Genomic DNA, 20844 nt, shown 5'->3' on the forward strand with positions numbered 1-20844 from the left:
AGGATGATGTGCGCTGTCACTTTCCCACCACACACATTGTTCAGTTTTAGTCTCATCTGATCTGAACACCCGCATCCATATGTTTGCTGCATCTCCTATAGGCTTGTAGCAAACTCTTAACAGGTATAGTAACAGCCAGATTTATGGAGTGAATGACTAATAGTACTGTTAACAGGTTCTCCCACCTGAGCTGTTTACCTCTGCAGCTCCTACAGTGTTACTATGGGCCTCTTGTCAGCTTCTCTGATTAACGCACTCTTTGCCCAGCCTGTAAAAGTAGGTGAACAGACACGTTCTGGTTTCCAGTTGTGCTATACATTATGTGACAGATTTGTATTATTTTTTTACATGTGAGGATGGTTCACGCAGTTAAAATGATTTACAAGTATGGGGATCCAAGTATGCAGTTACCCAACCTGCAGAGGCTATTTGGGAGCCTGTGACAATCATGAAAGCAATGCATACACTCAGACTTGTAGAGCAGAGTGACTCAAATATCAAAAACATGTTCGAACTGCATTTATGTTCTTTGTACCACAGTCTTAAAGCATGTGTCCCTTTAACTGGCTGGTAAAGCATTGTAACACCCGGTGAAAGCCAGTCAGGCTGCAGCTGAAGGAACTACATCCTGTCCATATCTTGATAAGGTTTCCACTAGCTTAGTGCAGTGAGAGGTTGTGATTATGTGTGTGCATGTGTGTCCCACAGCCTCACTACATCAAAGCATGCCTTAACTCAGGTTTCACCTTCCCTCACACATACGCAGTTAAATTTGACCCTGAGCCAAACACTTCTTCCCAGCTCTCATGCTTTACTTAGTGATTTACAAATCACGTTTACCCACTTCCTCTAATTGCACCAAAGCCAGTGCACTCAAACACCCACCTGTGACAGTGACCTAAGTGTTGTTTTGAACAGAATGTGGAACAAGACTAACGCAATGTTTTGCTGTGAGTTCAAGCAGTTTAAAGTTTGGGTGGAGAATTAGACCATTCGGATATATGTTCTGTAGCATGTTGCAGAGAAACCACACACAAGTCCTGGCCTTATTCTCTCCGGATATTTGATCGCTCTTCTTTCCGTAGCTCGAAGAGCTCTTTTAAATAGTTTGGTATCCTTTCAGTGATGCAGCTTTTACTCATGACATTCCAGAAGCTTAATGTTATCCTGCTTTACTCATTCCGAAAGAAGCTTTGATGTATGTGGGACCATAGTCCTGTTGGATCCCCCAACCGTGTCCAAGTTTCAACCAAACCATCACCCTCAGAAAAGAACGATCAGGAACTACCCAGGAATCATCACGGTTGTTGCCCATCTTAAACTAGTAGATACTGGAACACCATCCCTGTCTTACAGTTCATCTAGTTGACACAGATATGAACGTGGAGGGTACTGTCCAACAAAGTCCTTATGCTTTAACATTGGCATCTTCAATCGTTGCAATTGTCAACAGCGACATGGCAAATGCCTCTCTGCTTGCAAACTATAAAATCACTGAACACTAAAGATATGCCAAGCTAGGTGGTGGCAGCACCAATAATTCAGCCACGCTGGAGGTTTTTCAAGCATGAATGGCGTGTTTTAGTCTGAACATTAACTAGGTCACTTCTAAACCTTCATTTATGTATTTGTTTTAGCAATTCAGAGGTGGACTTGCAGGTATTCCTTGAATCCTGCTGCATAACCCAAGTGTGCTTGAGTTTAAGAGCACAAACTGATGGCTGAACATGCTCCTCCAGGATCCTCTGATAAGGAGTAGGATTCATGGTTCCATCAATTACAGGAAGTAGTTCAGGTGCTTGAAGCAGCAAAGAAATCCCATACAATCACACTACCACCAGAAGTCAGAAGTTAAACATGGCGCTTAGGTTTTGATTGGATGCTGACATAAGCTGATCTCTCGCTCTGGTCCAGCAGCGAACTGAGGCCTGGTTGTGCTAGTTGTTCTGGGCTAGAGCCAGAATTTGTCTCGGTGGGAACACAAAGAACCGGTGCTTGATAAGCACTACCACCATCTAGTTTGGGTGGAAAACGACACATCTTTCCCACAAATTCTGTTCAATCCGAAAATTGATAGAAATAAAGATATCTGTACGAGGACAAGAGCTGGTAAAACTGGATTATCTTGTAATACATGCATTTTCTGTTGTAAGCAAAACTTGGCCATCAAGGAAAGAACTATAATAGATAATTAGTTTTCTTTTATTTGATGTATTGCTTTAGAAAAAAAAAAAAAACAGGATTCAGTATTACCTACGAAAAGCCTGATTTTCTTTTTTTTTTTTTTTTGAAGCACTAGTGGGCTTTTATTTTTCAGAGTATTTTTTGATAGAATGTACACAGGAAACGGGGGTGGAGAGCGAGGGGAAGACATGTCGCCAGGGCCTGGACTCATACCCAGGACTGTCGTATTGAGGACTAAGACCTCCGTATATCTTGCACTTAACCCCCTACACCACCAGCGCCGTGCCGGAAAAGCCTGATGTCTTCAGCACATTTATATCTAAATACGGGTACTTAACTTTCATGGTGCTTAGTTACAGTACATCCTGAATATTGCTTCAGTGAAGTTGTACATTGGATTTTACATGCTCCACATATTCTAGATCCAGATACCTCATATTTCCTCTCAAACATCTCATTAAACCTGTCCTTCAAAAGAAAAACGAAACTCCATCCCCTTTGGTGGTGATCTTCTGGCTGGTTAGTGTAATACTTAAATAATTTGCAGCGTGGCAGAGATTTATTTCTACCTCAGAACAACAGTTTCCAACCAGAGGGGAGTACAAGCAACCTCTCTTTTCAGGACTGAAGCATTCAGCTGCGGAGGAACCTGTTTAGAACTGCCTGTAAAAGTGCTGTCACCATGACTGTAACGCAGCTGCAGAGCAACACAGGCACATCTCAGTATTTTTGCATGAGGGGAATAAATAGGCGTGATGAAAAAGGATGTGAGTTGAATGCTTGATTTTATCTTTACTCCCTTTCAGACACTATTTCCTTCTCCTTGTCTCTTAGTCTCTGACGGACGCATGCCGGCAGGATTTCCAGACATTTCACATTTTGAATTTAAATTTCCCCATTCTGGCATTCCTCCCTGCAGGTTGATGTGTCCTCACTGGGCGCCCGCAGGGTCGCTTTCAAGCCTGACCGCCAACAGCTCGCCACCCCAGTCGGCCTCCTGATCGGCCCGATCGATCGCCTCCGAGCTTAACGAGACGAGCGCACCGGGTTTCGCTGCGTCTGCCAGCGGTCGAGCGGAGCAGCCTCTGTGTTGCCTGGAGCCTGCCGGCCTCTGTAGGCCTGCATTGCCATGGATACGGAGTCCACCTATTCTGGCTATTCCCATTACTCTGGTCGCTCCCGGGGATCGCACAGGCATGGGTAAGACAAAATCCTGCTCGTTAATAATTTATCTTCATGCCTCTGGTGCTACATGGAGGACTCGACTGACATTGTGTACACAGTGTATTGCACAAGTCACAGAGTAGCTAAGATGTTGCACTGATTGCCTCCCAGAGCAGAATATTTAATGGATGCGTGCCAGCGTTGCTTTGAAAGTCTTGGTTGTTGACAAGTGAATATTCATTATTGATGATTAAAAGAAATGAACATTTGTTCACCCATATTGCAGATTGTGACAATAGAGCTGCTCTACATTTCAAACTTTGAGGAATTTGGTTTGTGTATTTCCAGGAAACGGCATATGAAAAAAAATATTTTTATTTCCTTCCTTCCTTCCTTGAATGTTACCTAGTATCCTTTGTTCCTTGTGTCCTTCCTTGTTACCTAGTATCCTTTGTTCCTTGTGTCCTTCCTTGTTACCTAGTATCCGTTGTTCCTTGTGTCCTTCCTTGTTACCTAGTATCCTTTGTTCCTTATGTCCTTCCTTGTTACCTAGTATCCTTTGTATCTTGTTTCCTCACATTTTTCCCTCATTTTTCCTTTTGTTTATTTATTCCTCAGGCCCTTTCTTCCCTACCTTCTTGTTTTCCATTCCTTCATCACTTTCTTTCTTGTCTCTCCTTCCTTTTATCTTTCCTAATACTTGTCCTCACTTTCTGTCTTGTCTTTATTCTTCCTTGTGTCCTTCCACGCGTCTGTCCCTGTGCCCTTCCTTGTCTTTTTGAGCTTTGTTAATTTCTTTGTGTTCTTTCTTCCCACCTCCTGTCCTTCCTCGCTTTCTTGTGTTTTACCATCCTCCATCCATTGGTTGTGTCCTTCTTTACATCCTTCCATCTGTCCTAGTATCTGTTGCTCATTGCTTATGTCTTTTGTTTCCTTTCTTCATTGTCTGAAAATTTGACTGGAAATATCTGCAGTGTTCACATGAAAAATGTGTATGAATCGTGACACACAAACTTAGCATGTAATTGTGAAGTTTTTTGTGTTTTTGACTAGTTTTTGATTGTTTTCAACCAATTTGACAAGTGTGGCACACATTTGTATTCAGACCCCTTTTAAATGATACCCCTAAATAAAATCCAGTGCAACCAGTTGCCTTCAGTCGACAACTAATTAGTAAATCCTACCAAGATAAACCAAAACATGTCCACCCACTTAAACCGATTAACAGGTCAAGGTTAGCAAAAAACGTGAGAAAACGCTATTTGAAGGAGAGTCTGTTCTGCTCCTCTGTCTCTCCACCTATCTAATGCTTCTGTCCTTCCTTCATAGCCAGCGTTTGCAGATCTCACAGCTCATGTAGGCGCATCAGTCTGTCAGAAGCCAAATGGATGTGGTTGACAGGCTTCAGGAAGGCAGTGGGGGGACAAGTGCTGAAGAGCTCTCACTGACTGATGACTGTAAATACACTGAGGGGATGAGAGTTGGTCATTGGAGAGCAGGGTCCTGCTCCACAACAGCCCCACCCTGGCTGCTGACAGGCCTCTGCCGGCTTGTTTGTCATATATCTCTCTGGGTTCTCTCCCACCCTTGCTGCCACCTGTTGCCATTTTTGGAGCCTCTCATGTCATCTACTGCTCACGTTCCCCCCTCCTTCTGAAACTGCTTCCCCTTTCATCAGAATAAAGACTGGGTTGGCGCAGGCGTGTCACTTGCATTCCCGAAGGACAGGAATTTGCCCTTGTTCCTCAAAGTTTCGCTCTGCAAACGTGGTTTTGAACAGTCTCACTGACAGAAAATTGGAAAGCAGCATATGGGCTCCACAGCCAGGCTCCATCCCTCTCCCCTGTTCCTGCTCTGAGTGTGCCAAAACCACCGGCTGGCCCCTGATTCATAGACAAAAGCCTAAATTGTTTCCCTTGAAGGCTCTTCTGAAGGTAATCTCTTTACATGCCATGAATGGAAGTGTTCCAGATTGCTGCTGTCTAATTACCCTGATGCCAGACACTTACAAATAAATACACAGAGGGCTGCTTCGTCTGTTTCCTCCTGTGGAGTATTATCACCGACCTTTAAATTAGCTGTCCCTTGGAAAAGGGTTCATACTTCTTGAAGTTTATTTTTTTCATATTGGAACACTAAACTTCAATGGATTTAATCTGGATTCCTTTTTTTGGACCAATAAAAAGGCATGAAGCCAATTTAGGTTCCCTTAGCGTTTGCTATTGAAACTTCTCCAAAGCTGGTCTCCTTCACTAATGAAGGCTTAAATGAATAGTTAGTGAAACATCCCATATTAGCAGCTGCTCATGTGGAAAACTTGTTCATTTTATTATTATTAGTCCATTTACAGAGCAGCATACAGCGTTGAGGAGTTTGGGCTCATTTATTCGTCTGCAGCTGTAATATACAGAAGCTGAGGTGACCCGGTTTTAAAAGTTAGAAATTGACATTTTTCAGTTGGTCGATTTTTACATGGAGCAAAGTGTTTGTGCCACCATCTCCATGAAGTTCCCCCCCCTAACAGCGAGCTCCATCCTCTCCACCCTGCCTACACTCTCTGCTTCACCTCTCTTGTGCCCATTGGTTTAGAGGCTGAACCCCAGGTACAGCACCTTGCAAAATTATTTATATCTTTGTTTTTTTGCACAGTACAAATCTAAAAACTGCAGTGTGCATATGGATTCAGCACCCTTTACTTTGGTACCCCCAAATAAAATCCAGGCTAACAAAGTACATTTTTAGAAGTCAACTAATCAGGTGCCCCACCTGCTTGTGTTTTCCCCAGGTCCTTGCCTCTGTGGAAGTTTTCTGGAAATTCAAACCTTCTTGTACTTTTGTCAGTACAAATATAGAATAGAGAAAGTGCTTTATAAAACAGAATGTATGCCCAAATTTCCATTCAGCTTTCCACAAGTGCTTGGGTTCAGACGATTGTGTTGCCCTCCAGTTCTGGCTCACATGTGTCTAGGTTGCAGTGCCAGAGAAGAAGAGAGGACAGTTTGGTCCACAGAGAGTCTGGCTTGCCATCCTGGTTGGCTGCGCTTCGTCTGGAGCCTCTATTCTGTTTGCCTCTGTGCGTCAGCTGGTGAAAGTGATCACAGTCAGGCTCGGATCGAGGAGGAAATGATACTTCCACAGCCTAACTGACAGGACTCTGCCCCAGCTTGCCAGGTTTCCCTGCGTTTACAAAGCCCCTCCTCCGATTCTTCCTACTGCAGCCTTTCCAAGAAGCCATACTCATTACAGGGATCCACGCTGGAAAGTCAGATTCCATTAATCAAATCCCAGCTCAGCATGCTGGTGGAAAACCAAACCAGCCAGCTGCATGCTAATGAGGCTGTGGAAAAGGAGGAGAGGTGTGTTTATGATGGTGATCATTTCGGAAGCTTCTTCTTGGGTGGATCAACATATGTGGTGGATTAGGTGAGGATTCAAGGCACTCCCAGATCAACAACTTTCCAACCATATGTACACATCAGTAAAGCTCTTCATGTTTAAGTCGTCCCCCCTTTCACGTTTCACGTCTGTGAATGTCAGCGTATGCGACCTAGGTTTTTGGACAACCCAAGATTTGTTTGATCAGAGGCAAAAATGACCACATTCTACATTATTCCAGTTTTTTATTCCTCCATGTTTTCCAAACCACGGACTGGGTCTGGAATTACTTGCCATTTGGTCCGGATCAGGACTGAAAGGCTGGTTTAGGACACTGAATCTTTGCTTTCATCATGAGCCATGCTTTTTGACCTTGAACTGGCTAATCTAACCCCACTGTGTCATAAATTTAGGGTTTGTTAATTAATTTTCTCTGCCTTTCTTTTTTAGAATGAATCTAATACAAGTTGTCCATTACTTTTATTAGTTTCAACCAATAATGATGCTTCTTTATTTCCAATAGCTTTTAACGACTCATCAGTGTAATGTTCTGCTGGGAACCATCCTATCAGACGTAACGTTAAGTCCACCATTGTCATTCTTCATCTACCTAAAGAGCATTTTTTTTTTTACTCCTTCCTGCTACCTCTTCCTTATAATCCCCAGGGTTGGTCCTGATTTTCATAAAGACTTTGAAGTAGGATCACTGCATTGTGAGCGCTGCCGCTTCTCCTCCCAGCTACTTCTTCTACCGCGCTCCGCTCCAATTAATAAGCATAATCAGTGCCAGTGTTTGACTGATGATCGCCCCCTCTAGAATAACCATCACCACAGTGATTAGGGTAGTTGTAATAATATTTAAAGTAATAATGATGATGGTAATCTATTTAAAGGCTTCCATCAGCCTCTTAATCTCCTGGATTTATATGATAAGAACATGTCAGTCTGTCAGTGAAGGAGGCCGCTGCAGGCTATTCAGACTCGGCTCTCTCTTTCTGTGTGCACATATAACAGCGGCTGAGATTTTCCGTAGGAAATGAAGAGCGTATTCAAAAGGAAGTACAGGAAAAGAGGCGGAAAGCAGGCTGGTAACACCCTGTAGTCACATCCAAAACAGCTCAGTTAAACTGCTGTATTTCCACTGCTGTCAATCACCAGGTTCCCTCCATTCTCCCCTGCAGGCGGGATATCCTCTGTGGTTAGGAGCTGAGTGAAACTCCTTTAGAGGTTTTTATTGATTGGTTGTTGTTTACAGGCAGCAGATCTAGTTTAGCCATGGCAGGATTTTATCTTGCTGACTGTCAGAAAGCAAAACTCTAAACTGATCATAGTTTTGCTTCCTGTGCTGCAGGAAGCCACTGCAGTGGCTTTGTTTGGGATTTAATGTGATACATTTGTGTGGTGTCCACCTTTCGGTGCAATAACGGTTGCATAGGCTTCCATCCACCCCCCTGTCTCCTGGATTTATATGAAAGCATCCCTGCAGGATGATGCTGCCACACCCATGTTCATAAAGTTCAGTTTCAGTTCCACCTGACCAGAGCTGGCCAGATATTTGACACACAGCTAATAGTTGTCCTTTCAGCAGATTTTCCCACCTGAGCTGTGGATCTCAGCAGCTCCTGCAATGTTACTTTGGACCTCTTGGCTGCTTCTCTAATTATCTCTCTTTTTGGCCTGTTAGTTTAGCAAAGCACTGCTCAGACTGTTTGAGTGTACTCTATAGCATACCTTATCTGAAAGCCTGCAGGGTTAGGAAACGGGTGAGGGATTAGCAAGGCTTTTGTCTGTTAATGGAATCGGCGACTGGGAAGCGTGCCTCATGGGGATGGGGATATTCAGGAGAGGATGAGGTTACTTGCCGCTCACGCTCTACACAGGATTAGGGCTGTAATGGCCGGGGGTCAGTTAAGCTGATGGAGCTCATATGTTGCGGGCCACATGAATGGTGCGATACAATGAAGGTGACGTGGGCCACCAAACATAATTCTTATTCTTTTTTTCTGTCTTCCAGGGAGCGAAGTCGGGACCGGCACAAGACGCGCAGCAAAGACAGTCGTTCGGAAAAGTCTGTCACAATTAACACGCCGCCTGCCGAGCCGCTGTTGGGCGACTCTTCAGTGCAAGTTCAGGTAAGACTACACTATAGTCAGAAACGGTCTGTCCCTACAAGTTGCTGTAAGTGGGTTTCTGGCTGGATGACTGGGCTGGTCTGATTTGCAAAGGATTTGAAGAGATTTATCAGTAAAATGAGCTGGAAGGATAGTTGTATTTATCAGCCTGGGCTGCGACGGGCCATCTGGTACATCAGGGCAAAAGCCAGGAGGGCCCATCCACTCTCTGGTGAATCCAACAGGAAGCCTGAACCAGACATACGGGATATGGATGCAGAAAGCTGCATAGGCTAACAGTAGAGCTTTGCTTGAGCCCGTTTGTAGACTCCGCAGACTCTGGGTTTGGCTGCAGGAACTGGGTCAAGTTGATGGCAGGCGAGGAGGTAGACCCGGTAACCCCCTTGAACATGGACCAGGCTAAGCTGAAAATGCAGCAACAGCTTTTGCTGTCAGTCTAATAGTAAAACTCAAATCATGTTGACGCAGGCGTCTGCAAATACAAGATCAGAGTATGGATTATGTGATGGATTATTTGAAACAGGAGACATTTAAGGTAGGATTCTGAGATATCCGTCTTTTAGGATAAAAATAAGATAGACGCTGGATGTTTGGTTCTAGCCATTTGCTGTTGAGTGGCAGTTAGAAACTACCAGCTCAGGTTTCAGTTTTAAATGCAGGTAAGACATTTGATTGTGTTGTTTGGACTGAGATAAAAGACAGCGGAAGTATCTGACAGGTGGATCAGACAGCTGTGCCTCAGCTGGGCTGGTTTGACATAAGCTGGCGTATTAAGACATGAGTTTAGAGGTTTCACTGCAGGGCTATGAACAACCTTAGTCCAATAACAGCAACTGTGCAAGAAACCTAGCTGCAGACAGTCTGGTAGTTTCTTTCTTTGACCCTTAAAGTGGTGGTAAAACGAGGTACACAAGTCTTTAAAATAGAATTAGGCCACTGTTAGAGTGGTAGATGAAAAATAAATTGTTTATATAAATCAGAATTGTGGCACTGTTTCCATTGCACTTTAAATTGTCTGAGTTAAAGCTCACCCAGTTCTGTGGCAGCTGACTAATAATCCTCTTAGACTGTATCTAAAATCAGTCACACTGATGCTGTCATGGCTCTTTAGTGATGATGGCCTCCGTTTCTGCTAACAGCTCCTGATATGAATGTTTTTGTAAACTTTGCTGACTTGGCAGCATACTGGAGGACAGCTTGGCCCCAACTACCTACATCGTCTTCTGCCTCGTTACTTGTAGCGAACTTCAAACATGACTTCTTATGGTTATCCTTCAACAAAGGCTTTCCTCTTGTCCCTCTTTCATGAAGGCCTTATTTTTAGTGTACTCAACTAATAGTGGATCTCTGTAGCTCCTCCAGAGTTACCATAGGTTATTATGGTAACTATACCTGGGAGGTGGACTCCCAGATAGAAATGTTTGGGAGTCCACCTTGACAACAGTCTGGACTTGTCTATACACACAAATGTGGCATATAAAAATGGCTTAGTCATACTAATACTATGGTACTGTGTTTTGTTGTATTTTTGTGTGTATCGTTTTTTGATTTCTATCTGCTGCTGGACACTTGAATTTCCCCTGTGAGGATTAATGAGCAGCCCTACCTTGAAGGCTGTGCTGCTTCACCGCGTGTTTATTGAACGTGTAACATTTGCTGACTCACAGGTAGGGCGTTTTGGATGACTGAATCATCACTGCAAAGAACATCTGCTTTTGAGTCAGTCAGATAAATTATAAGCATGAGTATGTAACGGTGTCAGCAGACAGACTCCCACAGGACGATTTGGTAAATAAGACACGGCGTCATTTTGTCTGTGCTAATTTTGGCAACTGGAAGCTAATCGGATTACAGAGTTGAAGAAATGACGTCCAGATTCCGCAACCGCTTTAATCCAGAAAAAACCCACAAAATGTTACAACAATTTTACATTCACAAGTACCTTTCCTTTCTATAAGTAAACTTACATTCCTTTTTCATCAGTCTTCTGTCTACAAAAAATATATTTTCCTAATTCTTAACAAGCTGAAATCGGTGCATATGTTCCTGACCATTGTAAGCCTGATGCAAACAGAGCTGACCACAGGTGGTGACTTGCAGACAGTGGAAGATAGAGATGCGCCGATCAGAGATTTTTCTCTGTTTTCTGATCTCCAATATTTATAAAGCTTTAACCAGCCTGTAGCAAATTTAGCCAGGTCAGATTTTCCTTAAAGAACCATAATTAAAAGCATTTAAAGTATTTACCTTTGTTTTTTTCTGCCATGAATGGTTAATAATTATCTACATTAGAAGAGTTTTACTATCTTATAGCAAATTTGATTATAATTGTTGAGGCCTCCACCTTATTTCTGATCTAGAAGCTGGATCTTCTGATTTGGTTGAAGACAGATGGAGATGCAGAAGGCTCCATGGCTGAGGTGGAAGATAAAACATTGGAGGTGTGACAGAAAAGCTGTGGGTCAAAGGAGGGTGGGATGTCTTATTTGGCTGTGAGCAAGAGAGGCGGATGCTGAGCTTGTTTCTGAACTGAACCTATTGAAGAATTTCACTGTATGAACTATTAATTTTACAAAGAACTTTGCACAATGTTCAGCCAAATATCTGTTTATGGTAAGCCATATCATCATCCTAACGTTCACTAACATTATGGCATATTAAATGTTCTTCTAATATTGTGTAGCCTTAGTTTGCACCTAGAATTGGTGCATTCACTAATTGGAAAAACGTTGGAATTTTGAGTTTCCGAACAGCCGGTCACAGATCAAGCTGAGGATCGGGCGATTCCAAAACCAAGTGATTTCTTGAATGATTTTTTTTAAGGATTCCTAGGGCTTCAGAGGACAGTAACAGCTCTTTGTCCTTGAGGAACCACTGTCCCAGCAGAACTTTGTGCTGCAGCCTCTTTCATCAAGTATTCATCTGAATGGGCTGTTTAGAAAACATGAGATTAACTGGCCTACTTGGCTCACTTTCTCTTGTGGCAAGAAGCCTCAATAGTAAATTCTCCATATGAGTGTTTGTGTTTCTGTGTCTGCATACTTTGTCTAATTTTAACACATGACCGGATTTACCATCCATCCTTAGTGTTTAGCTCGTCATGTCTTATTCATGGCGTGGCCTGCAGTGACGGAGTGGGGAGGGTTTGCCTTTAGTTCGAGTAATCAGACGCTCCAAATCTACCGAAAGGAAGGCTCAGTACAGATCTGCCGGGATCGCTGAGACGCTCCAGAATGTGAATGTTTCTACTTTTGCCTGCCTGCGTCAGTCTGATCTCAGCGTCTCGCTGTGTAAAGCTGCGCTCATTACTCCACTGCTGGGACTTAATCAGAGTCTTGGCTGACAAAGCGCCTCGTTGCTTAAGGCAGGGATGTCCTCACAGTCCTGCAGAGAGTCTTCTCACTGTATCTGTGATGTTTCCCTGCAGGAGTTATTTAAGGGGGAGGGGGTGCCGTGTCCATGGGAAGTGAGTTTAACACCAGGAGAGTTAAATTGTTCAGGGGATTTTCCTGTAGACCAGTTGAAATTTCCATGCTTGTATGCTTTGGTTGCTGAAGAGCTGTGACGCAGCAGTCCTGAGCCAAGCATGCAGAGGTAAGAATGTGTAGTTTCTCTAAATTAAACCTGTAATGCCACTCCAAATTATTCAACCTCTTCATGACGAGCATCTTTAGTACTTTTAGAGCGTCCATTAGATGGAAGGACCTGCTGCAAACATGATGCATAGCAAGACACCAGCTTCTGGCTGCGTTCCTGAGGAATCTTAGCCCACTCCTCATGGGAAAGCACCTCCATTTCATTGATATTCCGGGGTTTGGGTGCTCCAACTGATTTGTTCAAGTCCCACCAGACATTTTCAGTAAAGTTCAAGCTAGGCATCTATGACGGCCACTCTAGCATCGGCCAGGACCTGTCCTGAAAGTAATCCCTGGTGGGCTTTGAGATATGCTGCGGGGAATCATTGCTCTACTCAGCCTCCTCACAGACACCATGGCGTGTGTTGTTAAAAATCCACCTTGCCCTGCAGGTCTTTTGGGGCCATGGTTCTAGCTGCTTTGCACATGTAGACACTAACCTTTTTGTCCTTTCTTCTTTGCCATCTATGAACATCAGTCTCTAAGTCTTGCCACAGATTTCCAACCGGAATTAGGTCTGGACTTTAACTGGGCCACTATATTGCAAACTTTAAAATCCAAGGAAGTATTTTTTGTGCTTCATCCTACTAAATAAGATTTGTCTTGATCTGCAAAACCTGAATTATTCTTAGAAGAAGGATAACTTATCAAGTTAAAAATACCTACTATATAGAAATGGTTAATTTCTCTTTAGATTTTAGAATAAAGAAAAAAACATATACAACAAGAGGAAATAAATTCTTTAGTAAAACAAACCCAGCTAAGTCCTTCAATATTTATGACAAATGAATAAATAAATAAAAAATTACTACATAAAACATGTATCATTGGTGTTATTTTGTTGTGGGTATAGCTTTTCTACATTATAAACACAATCGTTTGTACATCAGTTTTGCAAAGGCCACTGTGATGGACCTAAAGTGCCACTCATGGTTCTGGAGCAGAAGGTTGCAGACCCCTGATCTAAACCAGGGTATTGTAGCTCTGTTCAGGGTTGTTCCTTTGCTGGAAGGTGAACCTGCTGTCCAGTCTGAAGTCTCTTCCAATCTTTGGCAGGCTTTCCTCCAGTATTCTTCAGTATTTAGCTCCATCCATCTTCTCTTCAAACCTGACCATCTTCCATGTCCTTGATGAAGACGAGCATTCCCACAGCAGGATGCTTTCATTTGTCACTGTGGGGGTGGAAATTTCAGGGTGATTATCGATCATCTTAAAATGTCATAAGTTGTCATACAAGCTCCTCTGCTTGGCATGGTTCTATCCAGTAAACATTCCTCAGAAAATCACATGCAAAACAAACAGCAGCCTTCATCTGGACCTTGTCTGAGTAATATCTATGGTTCATGGGAGAAAACTTGCAATATTATTAAGAGATGATGAATATGCTTGCACAGAGCTGTTCTGACAGGTTCCTTCATTTTCTGGAACCACTCCAGAGCCCCGAGCTCTATGCTAACACGTGTGTTTGGGAAAAGACTCTCCAAGTTCTTCAGCATCAGAAGGTGTAGGACATCCTGTGTGGTGTCAGCAGTCTGTGGCTAATCCACGTCTGCTCGCTGCAGCGGGATGGTTGATAGGAATGGGAGGACAGCAGACGTATTGACGCAGTATTGAATTCGTGAGTAACAGAGTCAATTTATCGGGCTGTTATTGCGTGTTCAACTGGATATTGGATTTGGTGTTAAGTGGCAGATTGGTGTCACTCAATTGAATGGCGCCTGGCAGCTCCTCAGCTTAGGGATGTGTTCCATAATGTCTAACAGGGGGAATGGGATCAGAAGTTGCAAGTGTTTCACAGTGTAAAAAAAGAACATCATATTGTGAGTAGCTTCTGTAATTTTGCACATTTTCTGCATTGACTGTATTGCTGTTTGTGCCGTTCATTTGTTCCTGTGGGCATTTATTTAGAGGCATAAGAATCTGAGGCAATGTGGCTTAAATGCACTTGAACATGTTTTCTTTGCATTGCTTGCACATCTGATTGAGGGGCAGTTAGAACCTTTTTTATGGATTCCTCATAGTCTCCAAAGGAAGAAATTCTTTGGAGACATTCATCCTGACATTTCACACCCTCCTCGCAGCTCAGTTCATTGTAGCTAATTAACCTCAGCTGCTCGGTGATCTCAGCTGTTTGCTAACTAGAGCTGAACGTTGCAAATGGACCTTACCTTATAAGCAGCATGCCTTTTGGCACTCGTGGACAGACAGCCGCACAGGTAGCTTCGCCACTCCACGCTCAACGAGGGGTGACACAGAAGCAGACATGGCCGGGACTTGGAAGAGGCAGAAAGCTTGCGTTCATGTTTGGGACCCCTTTTTTCTGGTGAGTGTGTCCTGCCTCTGATTTCAGAGACATCGAATTGATCAGAGCATTTTACGGTTATCGAGAAGTATTTAGTTCTTGATAGTTACTTGGGATATCGGGTCTCCAAGCTTCTTTGTTTAGTAGATGCCACTCAAGCAGTTTGATAACTTTATTTTTAGCTGAACTTGTTTCTAGGAGCATATTCGGTCAAGGTTTATCACGTGACATTTGGGATGACTTTGGGTCACTTGGCCCCTTTGCCAATTCTTCCCCCAGTTGTTACCCCCACCATGCCATTTCATCCCTTTCTTCCTCTATTTTGTGTTATTGTGAGATCTTCTAAGGCACATTCTATGCAGAGTAGTCCTACGCTCTGGCTTAGACGCAAGTTTAGTTTTCCTCCCTTCCCTTAGAAATGATATAAATGATAAGTGCTGCGATGTGGTTCTTTCTTTAATAGAGACGCTTTTTCTGCAAGGAAACCGTGATAAAAGCACGATCGTGATTTTTTTCGTCTCGCCCTCCTTGATTTATTATTAATCAACCAATATCTTAACTAAACAACACAAATGTGAAGGTAACAACACTAATTCTTAACTGTACACTCATTCAATAAAGTCTAATGACCAGGAAATTAACACCCAGAACACAAATAGTTCAACCAATAAGAGGGGTAAGAATGATCAGATTCTCAGAGGCTAAAGGGAAAAGGATTGTTGGGCCTAATTCTAGGTTGGATTACATAACTCCAATTAAAAAGGGAAAATAGGAAAGGGAAATGAAACCCAACAGCCATGAGTCACCTGTTTATCCAGTCATTTGACTCTCAGCTCAGCTGTCTGATCAGAGGTAGGAAGGCAGTGCAGAATAGTTCAGCAGGGATGCGTATTTGGAATATGACATGAACTCTGCTGCAAAGTAAAAGTTAAAACCTTCGAGATATCTTATTTGTTTGTAGAATATGATCTGACTTCAATGGTGTACAGTGATTGGAGCAGTTGAGTTTCCCTGTCCCAAAAGCACACACGTGAACATGCATGTGACCGTTCCTGTGGCGGCACGGAGACACCGCAGTGCTCACTGGGTCAGAAGCAATAAATGGAGAGTGGTGCTGAGGAGAGAGACATGCACAGGGAAAGAGAGAGGATGCCTCAATGGGGCAAGGGATGGAGTTAGAAAAGGCATTCCATGGTGGGGGACCAGTGGCACCTAATTGGGAGTAATGGTTTAATTGCTGATTGAAGTCAGATTTGTGCTCCTGTGGTCATCTTTCCTCTCCATCCATCCTTTCATCTCTCCTCTCTGCTCCAGCTGCTGTCATGACTGCCCGTGTGATTGGCTCCTCACTCCCTCCTCTTCATCATCGCTCGCTCCGCGTCTTTCTTTACAAAGCCTCCTCACATTATGTGCCAAGTGAGCGCACAGTCCCATACAATACCTCCTGAGGCATGATAGGAGAGGTTTCTATATAAAGACGGATAAAGCGAGGGGGGCCGGAGAGTCAGTGAGGTCACAGGCAGTCAAATTGACACTCTATTGGATCAGGGCAAGGAAAGCCCAGGCTTAGTACGGACTGGACGTTTGTGTAGGCAGAACTGAGGTCAGGTTCTGGAGCTGTGGATTGTCTTGGATGCTGTCGCCGATGGTGATGGAGGAGGGGGACGAGGTTTTGCAGGTGCTAGAGATCTGTGAGGCTGTAGATGAAATAAAAGAAGTGATCATCAGCACCATAGAAGGACAGACCCTTAGGAATTCACCTCCTGTGACCAGCTGTGGAGCCGACTCTAAAACAAGCCAGGTAGGACTTACAAGTCGGTTTAGCTGATATGATTACTCACACAATACAGCTGTAGTGACTTGGTTATGTGCTGGCTGTTTCAGTGGAAACAACAGATGTTGGCTTTGAATGTTCTGAGTTGTTTTAGTTCCTTTATGAAATCATTTGCATGATCTAGGATGCACGTGCACTAAGGCGTAAACTTTGAACAGCACATTTCTCTGTGTGTTTACATGTCGTGTTTTCTGTGCTCTGAGATCGAATGCTGCTGCATCACAGGATGTTCGTGAAGGCAGCAGAAGTGGGGAAGAAACCACTGGTGTCTTACTCTTCTGAACAATGGCTCTGGTGCTTTGTGGCTGTGCAAAACACTGCCAGTTTTTACCAAAAAAGATTTTGTTACTGGAATGTTTCAGCAAACTGATTTGGAATATTCCTTTACAACTTTCCTTCCTTTCCTCCTTTAAAGTCCTGCTCAGCTCTTAGTTCTCCATTGTCTGTCCTAACAGTCATTATGTTTGTTTTCTTGTTTCCTTCCTTGTCCTGACAAGTTCCTGGCAGCCACACACACCATCCACTGTGTTTAAACTGCTGCGAGGAGCTCTGTGGGAATGCATGTTGCTATATTTTTCACAAACACCTTGCCAGCCTCCCGGGAGCAAGTAGAGAGTACATGTTCCTACGCAGAGTGAGGGGGGGGGGCTTTACTTGCAGTCTACTTAGGAGCTGAACACCAGAAAACAGGCTTTTAGTGGACGCGTGATTTACTGTGAGAGACAATAGCTGTTATTTATACGCTGCTGGAGAAAGCAGGGAGAAAATGCCACCTAACTTCAACCCTTCATGCACCTTGAACCTTTTTTTTTAGATTTTATTGCATAACTTCCACAATTATGCTTTGATTTTGTGTGATATACCAACACAAAGTCTATTAAAACAAGTCTAAAAGAAGTGTGGCGTATATTTGTATTCATCCTCATTGGGCGTATACGTCATTGCACTAGAGGCTGTAAATTTTTACCCATTTTTCTTTACAAAGAAGCTCAAGTTCCCTCAGATTTGGAGGGGGAGCATCTGCAGACATGCATTTTGGGTTTTGCAGCAGATTGGATTAAGGTTATTGCTTGATTGGGCCATTATAAGCAACAAATCTCCTGCTGGAAGGTGAATGTCCGCCTATCTTTCCTCTGACCTGCTTCCCTGTCTCTGCTGGAGAAAAGCATCCCCACATCATGATGCTGCCTCCACTGTGTTTCACCTTGGCGATGCTGTGTTCAGAGTGGGGTCTAGGGTTTTCTGCCACATATAGCGTTTTGCATGTAAGCCAAAAAGTTAGATTTTTTTCTCATCTGACCAAACATGTCTGCCATCCTGGCCCCTCTAGAAACAGATGGATCTTCCCCAGTTTTCATCGCAGAATAGTACAACCTGACATGAACGGAGGGGGTCTGTTAACAAGTCATTTCTCAAATAGATTTAGGTCTGGTCTTTGACTTGAACATGTGATATCTAACCTAAACAATCCGTGCTGACAAAAGCATCCCCACATCATCATACTGCCACTGCCATGTTTCAGAATGGAGACAGACGAGAGTTGTACCTCGTTGGAGCACATGCCAACAGCCACTGGATTTTAAACAAGGACATTTTATCCAGAAGTAAGAGAATGGCTGTATTTCTTCCCATACTGCAGAGCTTCTGATGTTTTAAGCGTTCAGATGGTTTTGATTTTAGCTTTTTAATGTAGTGGAAAGTTTGGAGCTCCAGCTTCTGGCAGCGAGTTATTATTTCTTACCAAGTTTAGCATTAAATAGTCCATGTTGCAGCACTTTCTGATGGATTTTTATCAGACAGAGAACCTTTGTGTTACATTTTACATCTTATCGCCCCACTTCTGGCATGTTTTTCACCCCCCTTCATCGGAGACATTTATCTTGCCTAATGGAACGTGATGGAGAGATTTCCTCTAAAGTAGGACCATAGACTGTTGTTGTTATGGATGCTTGCCTCTGTGCTGGATTAGTGCCATTTTTGTGTGCCTTTAGTGTAATATTTTGTTCCTTAAGCGGTGTGTAACTTTTTTCATGTTTGAATAATATATCACATTTTATACAGTATACAGTACAGCATGAAAATATATTCTTGCAACCTCTCATGTTACTATGTAAACACGGCTCTTTTTGGCTGGGATGTCAGCCCTATGCTTCGATTGGAAAGCCTTTAATTTGAGTACATTCATTCATCGGGGGCAAAAAATCCACCTTAGGAAATGATTGTTGTTGACAAAATCATCCGTGGTAAAATTATATTGATTAATAATCGTTAGTTTTCAGTTTTCCTAGGTTATAGATGAGGTGTGACACAGATCCATTTCCTTTGGCCATTGGCCAGAATGCTGGATCAGGATCCATATTTATCTTGCCATTATGCGCAGTGAGCAGGATGATTTTAAAAGCCTACAAACCGCTCTGTTGGAGAACTGTACCAAAGAGCAAGATGCAGGGAGCCTCCTTCTCATGGATGGCATCATTAACTCTTTGAAATACCAGTTTTTAAATAAAAGTCTTGGGGAATTTTCTTTGTGTTTCAGGAGGTTAATGATGCTAAACTTGGGACTGAAGCAATGTCTTCACCGCTCTTTGAACTGTGCTTATTTATCTAGGGTGTAATCTTTGGATGATTAATGTTGAGTAAATCTGTGAAGCCTACTTTCTTTTTTTGATCTTTCTCCTTCCTCTCCTGTTTAGTTTCTAGCTTCCAGCAAACACTTCAGCTGATTCTATTGCACATCCCTTTTATTGGCCGCCTTGTTATCGAACATCCCTGCCATCCTCTCACCCTTTTCTCTTTCTTTCTCTTGCTTTTCATCTCCGCTTCTGTTCCCTTGTGTTTCATTTGTTTTCACGTGATGAATAGTACTGATGTAAGGCTGCTGGGCTGGAACCAGATCACCCTGTGGTTGTTGGGTAATCCCATGAGAAAATGTGGGTCACTAATGTTTATTTTTAGTCCCACTGGCTAAGGGGAAGCCCAGGACAGACCTAATCTGTTAGAAATGTTCCAAATATGGTCAAACTGATGGTAAGTGCCAGATTTTCTTTAATTAATAATGACACTGTTTTTCTGGACGGTTTCTTCATCTACAGGCTGACATCATTTCTCAATCCTCCTTGCAAAATAGCTCAAGCTCAGTCGGGTTGAATGGAGAGCATCTGTAAACATCAATTTTCAAGTCTGGCTTTGTAGAGGCTTGTTGACAAACCATTCATTTGATGTAAAACATGCAGAATGCTGGCCTGTGGACTCACTTTGGACATCACTAGTCTGGGGACGTTTTCCTACTGGAATGTGACCCGCCACCCCAGTCTCAGGTCTTCTGCAGCCTCTTACAAGTTTTCTCCCAGGATTGTCCTGGATGTAGCTCCACTTATCTCCCCTTCAGATAACCAACTGACCACCTTCCCTGTCCCTGCTGAACAAAAGCATTCCCATAGAATGATGCTGCCCCCACCATGCAGGATTAGTAGTTCTGCATGATGTGGTGATAGTTTTCTAACAGGCATAGTATTTGGCACGTAGACTAAAAACTAGAATTTTATCCTCATCTGAGTAAGGCACCTTCTTCCACATGTTGTTCCAAACTACAAACAGGACTTCCTATTAATTTCTTTTAGCTCTTCCATAAAGCGCAAATTTGTGGAGTGCATAGCTAATAGCTGTCGTGTCGACAGACTGTCCCATCAGTCTCTCCCGCTAATTAGGTGAGTTCGAAAAGCAGTAGTTTGCCCTGGATTTTGTTTAGGAGTGTCAGAGCAAAGGACGCTTAATATAAGTGCGTGTGGAGTACTTATCAGGTTTTCATTTGTAGAACATTAATTTGTGTTAGACTATGACATAAAATCCCTAAACGTCCAATGAAGTTTGTGGTTATACATTTTGAAACCATTCATTACTTCTGTAAGACAGTGTTGTTCTGCTAATGTGGGGTGAAAACAAAAAGGTTTTGCTTATTTTAGTTTGAATAGACAACCTGTTGCATTAATGTGTGTGCTTCACCTCATTATTAACACTGTTTTCTTCTGCAAACACTCTACTACATTTCAAGCTGAAATAATTTGTGTGTTGCTTAATGAGCCCCTCAAGTTATTTCTCTTATTTATTGAATTTTTGCTTTTTCATTTGGTTAAATTTGGTCGGATTCCCCCGGGAATGTGGTACCATGTGAACTCTGACCCTTTGAACTCAGGTCCTGCATTCCAGAGTGTAGTTCAG

At 43.0% G+C, this 20844-nt stretch overlaps 1 protein-coding gene across 5 annotated transcripts in view; it reads left to right on the forward strand.

Moving 5' to 3' along the window:
• LOC124861573 (vang-like protein 1) overlaps positions 1 to 20844 on the forward strand; it is a 56128-nt gene that overhangs the window by 17160 nt on the left and 18124 nt on the right. For 3 of the 5 annotated variants that reach the window (XM_047355406.1, XM_047355405.1, XM_047355408.1), the window contains exons 2-3: positions 3104 to 3384; positions 8738 to 8855. In XM_047355406.1, the coding sequence (XP_047211362.1) occupies positions 3314 to 3384; positions 8738 to 8855 (189 nt within the window). In that variant the 5' untranslated portion in view covers positions 3104 to 3313. Of the gene's footprint in view, positions 1 to 3103; positions 3385 to 8737; positions 8856 to 14679; positions 14814 to 16422; positions 16594 to 20844 lie in introns of those variants that run through there. The other 2 variants (XM_047355409.1, XM_047355407.1) reach the window with 2 other exon arrangements.

This window comes from Girardinichthys multiradiatus, chromosome 24 (genome assembly GCF_021462225.1).
Source record: "Girardinichthys multiradiatus isolate DD_20200921_A chromosome 24, DD_fGirMul_XY1, whole genome shotgun sequence".
NCBI classification, from domain to species: domain Eukaryota; kingdom Metazoa; phylum Chordata; class Actinopteri; order Cyprinodontiformes; family Goodeidae; genus Girardinichthys; species Girardinichthys multiradiatus.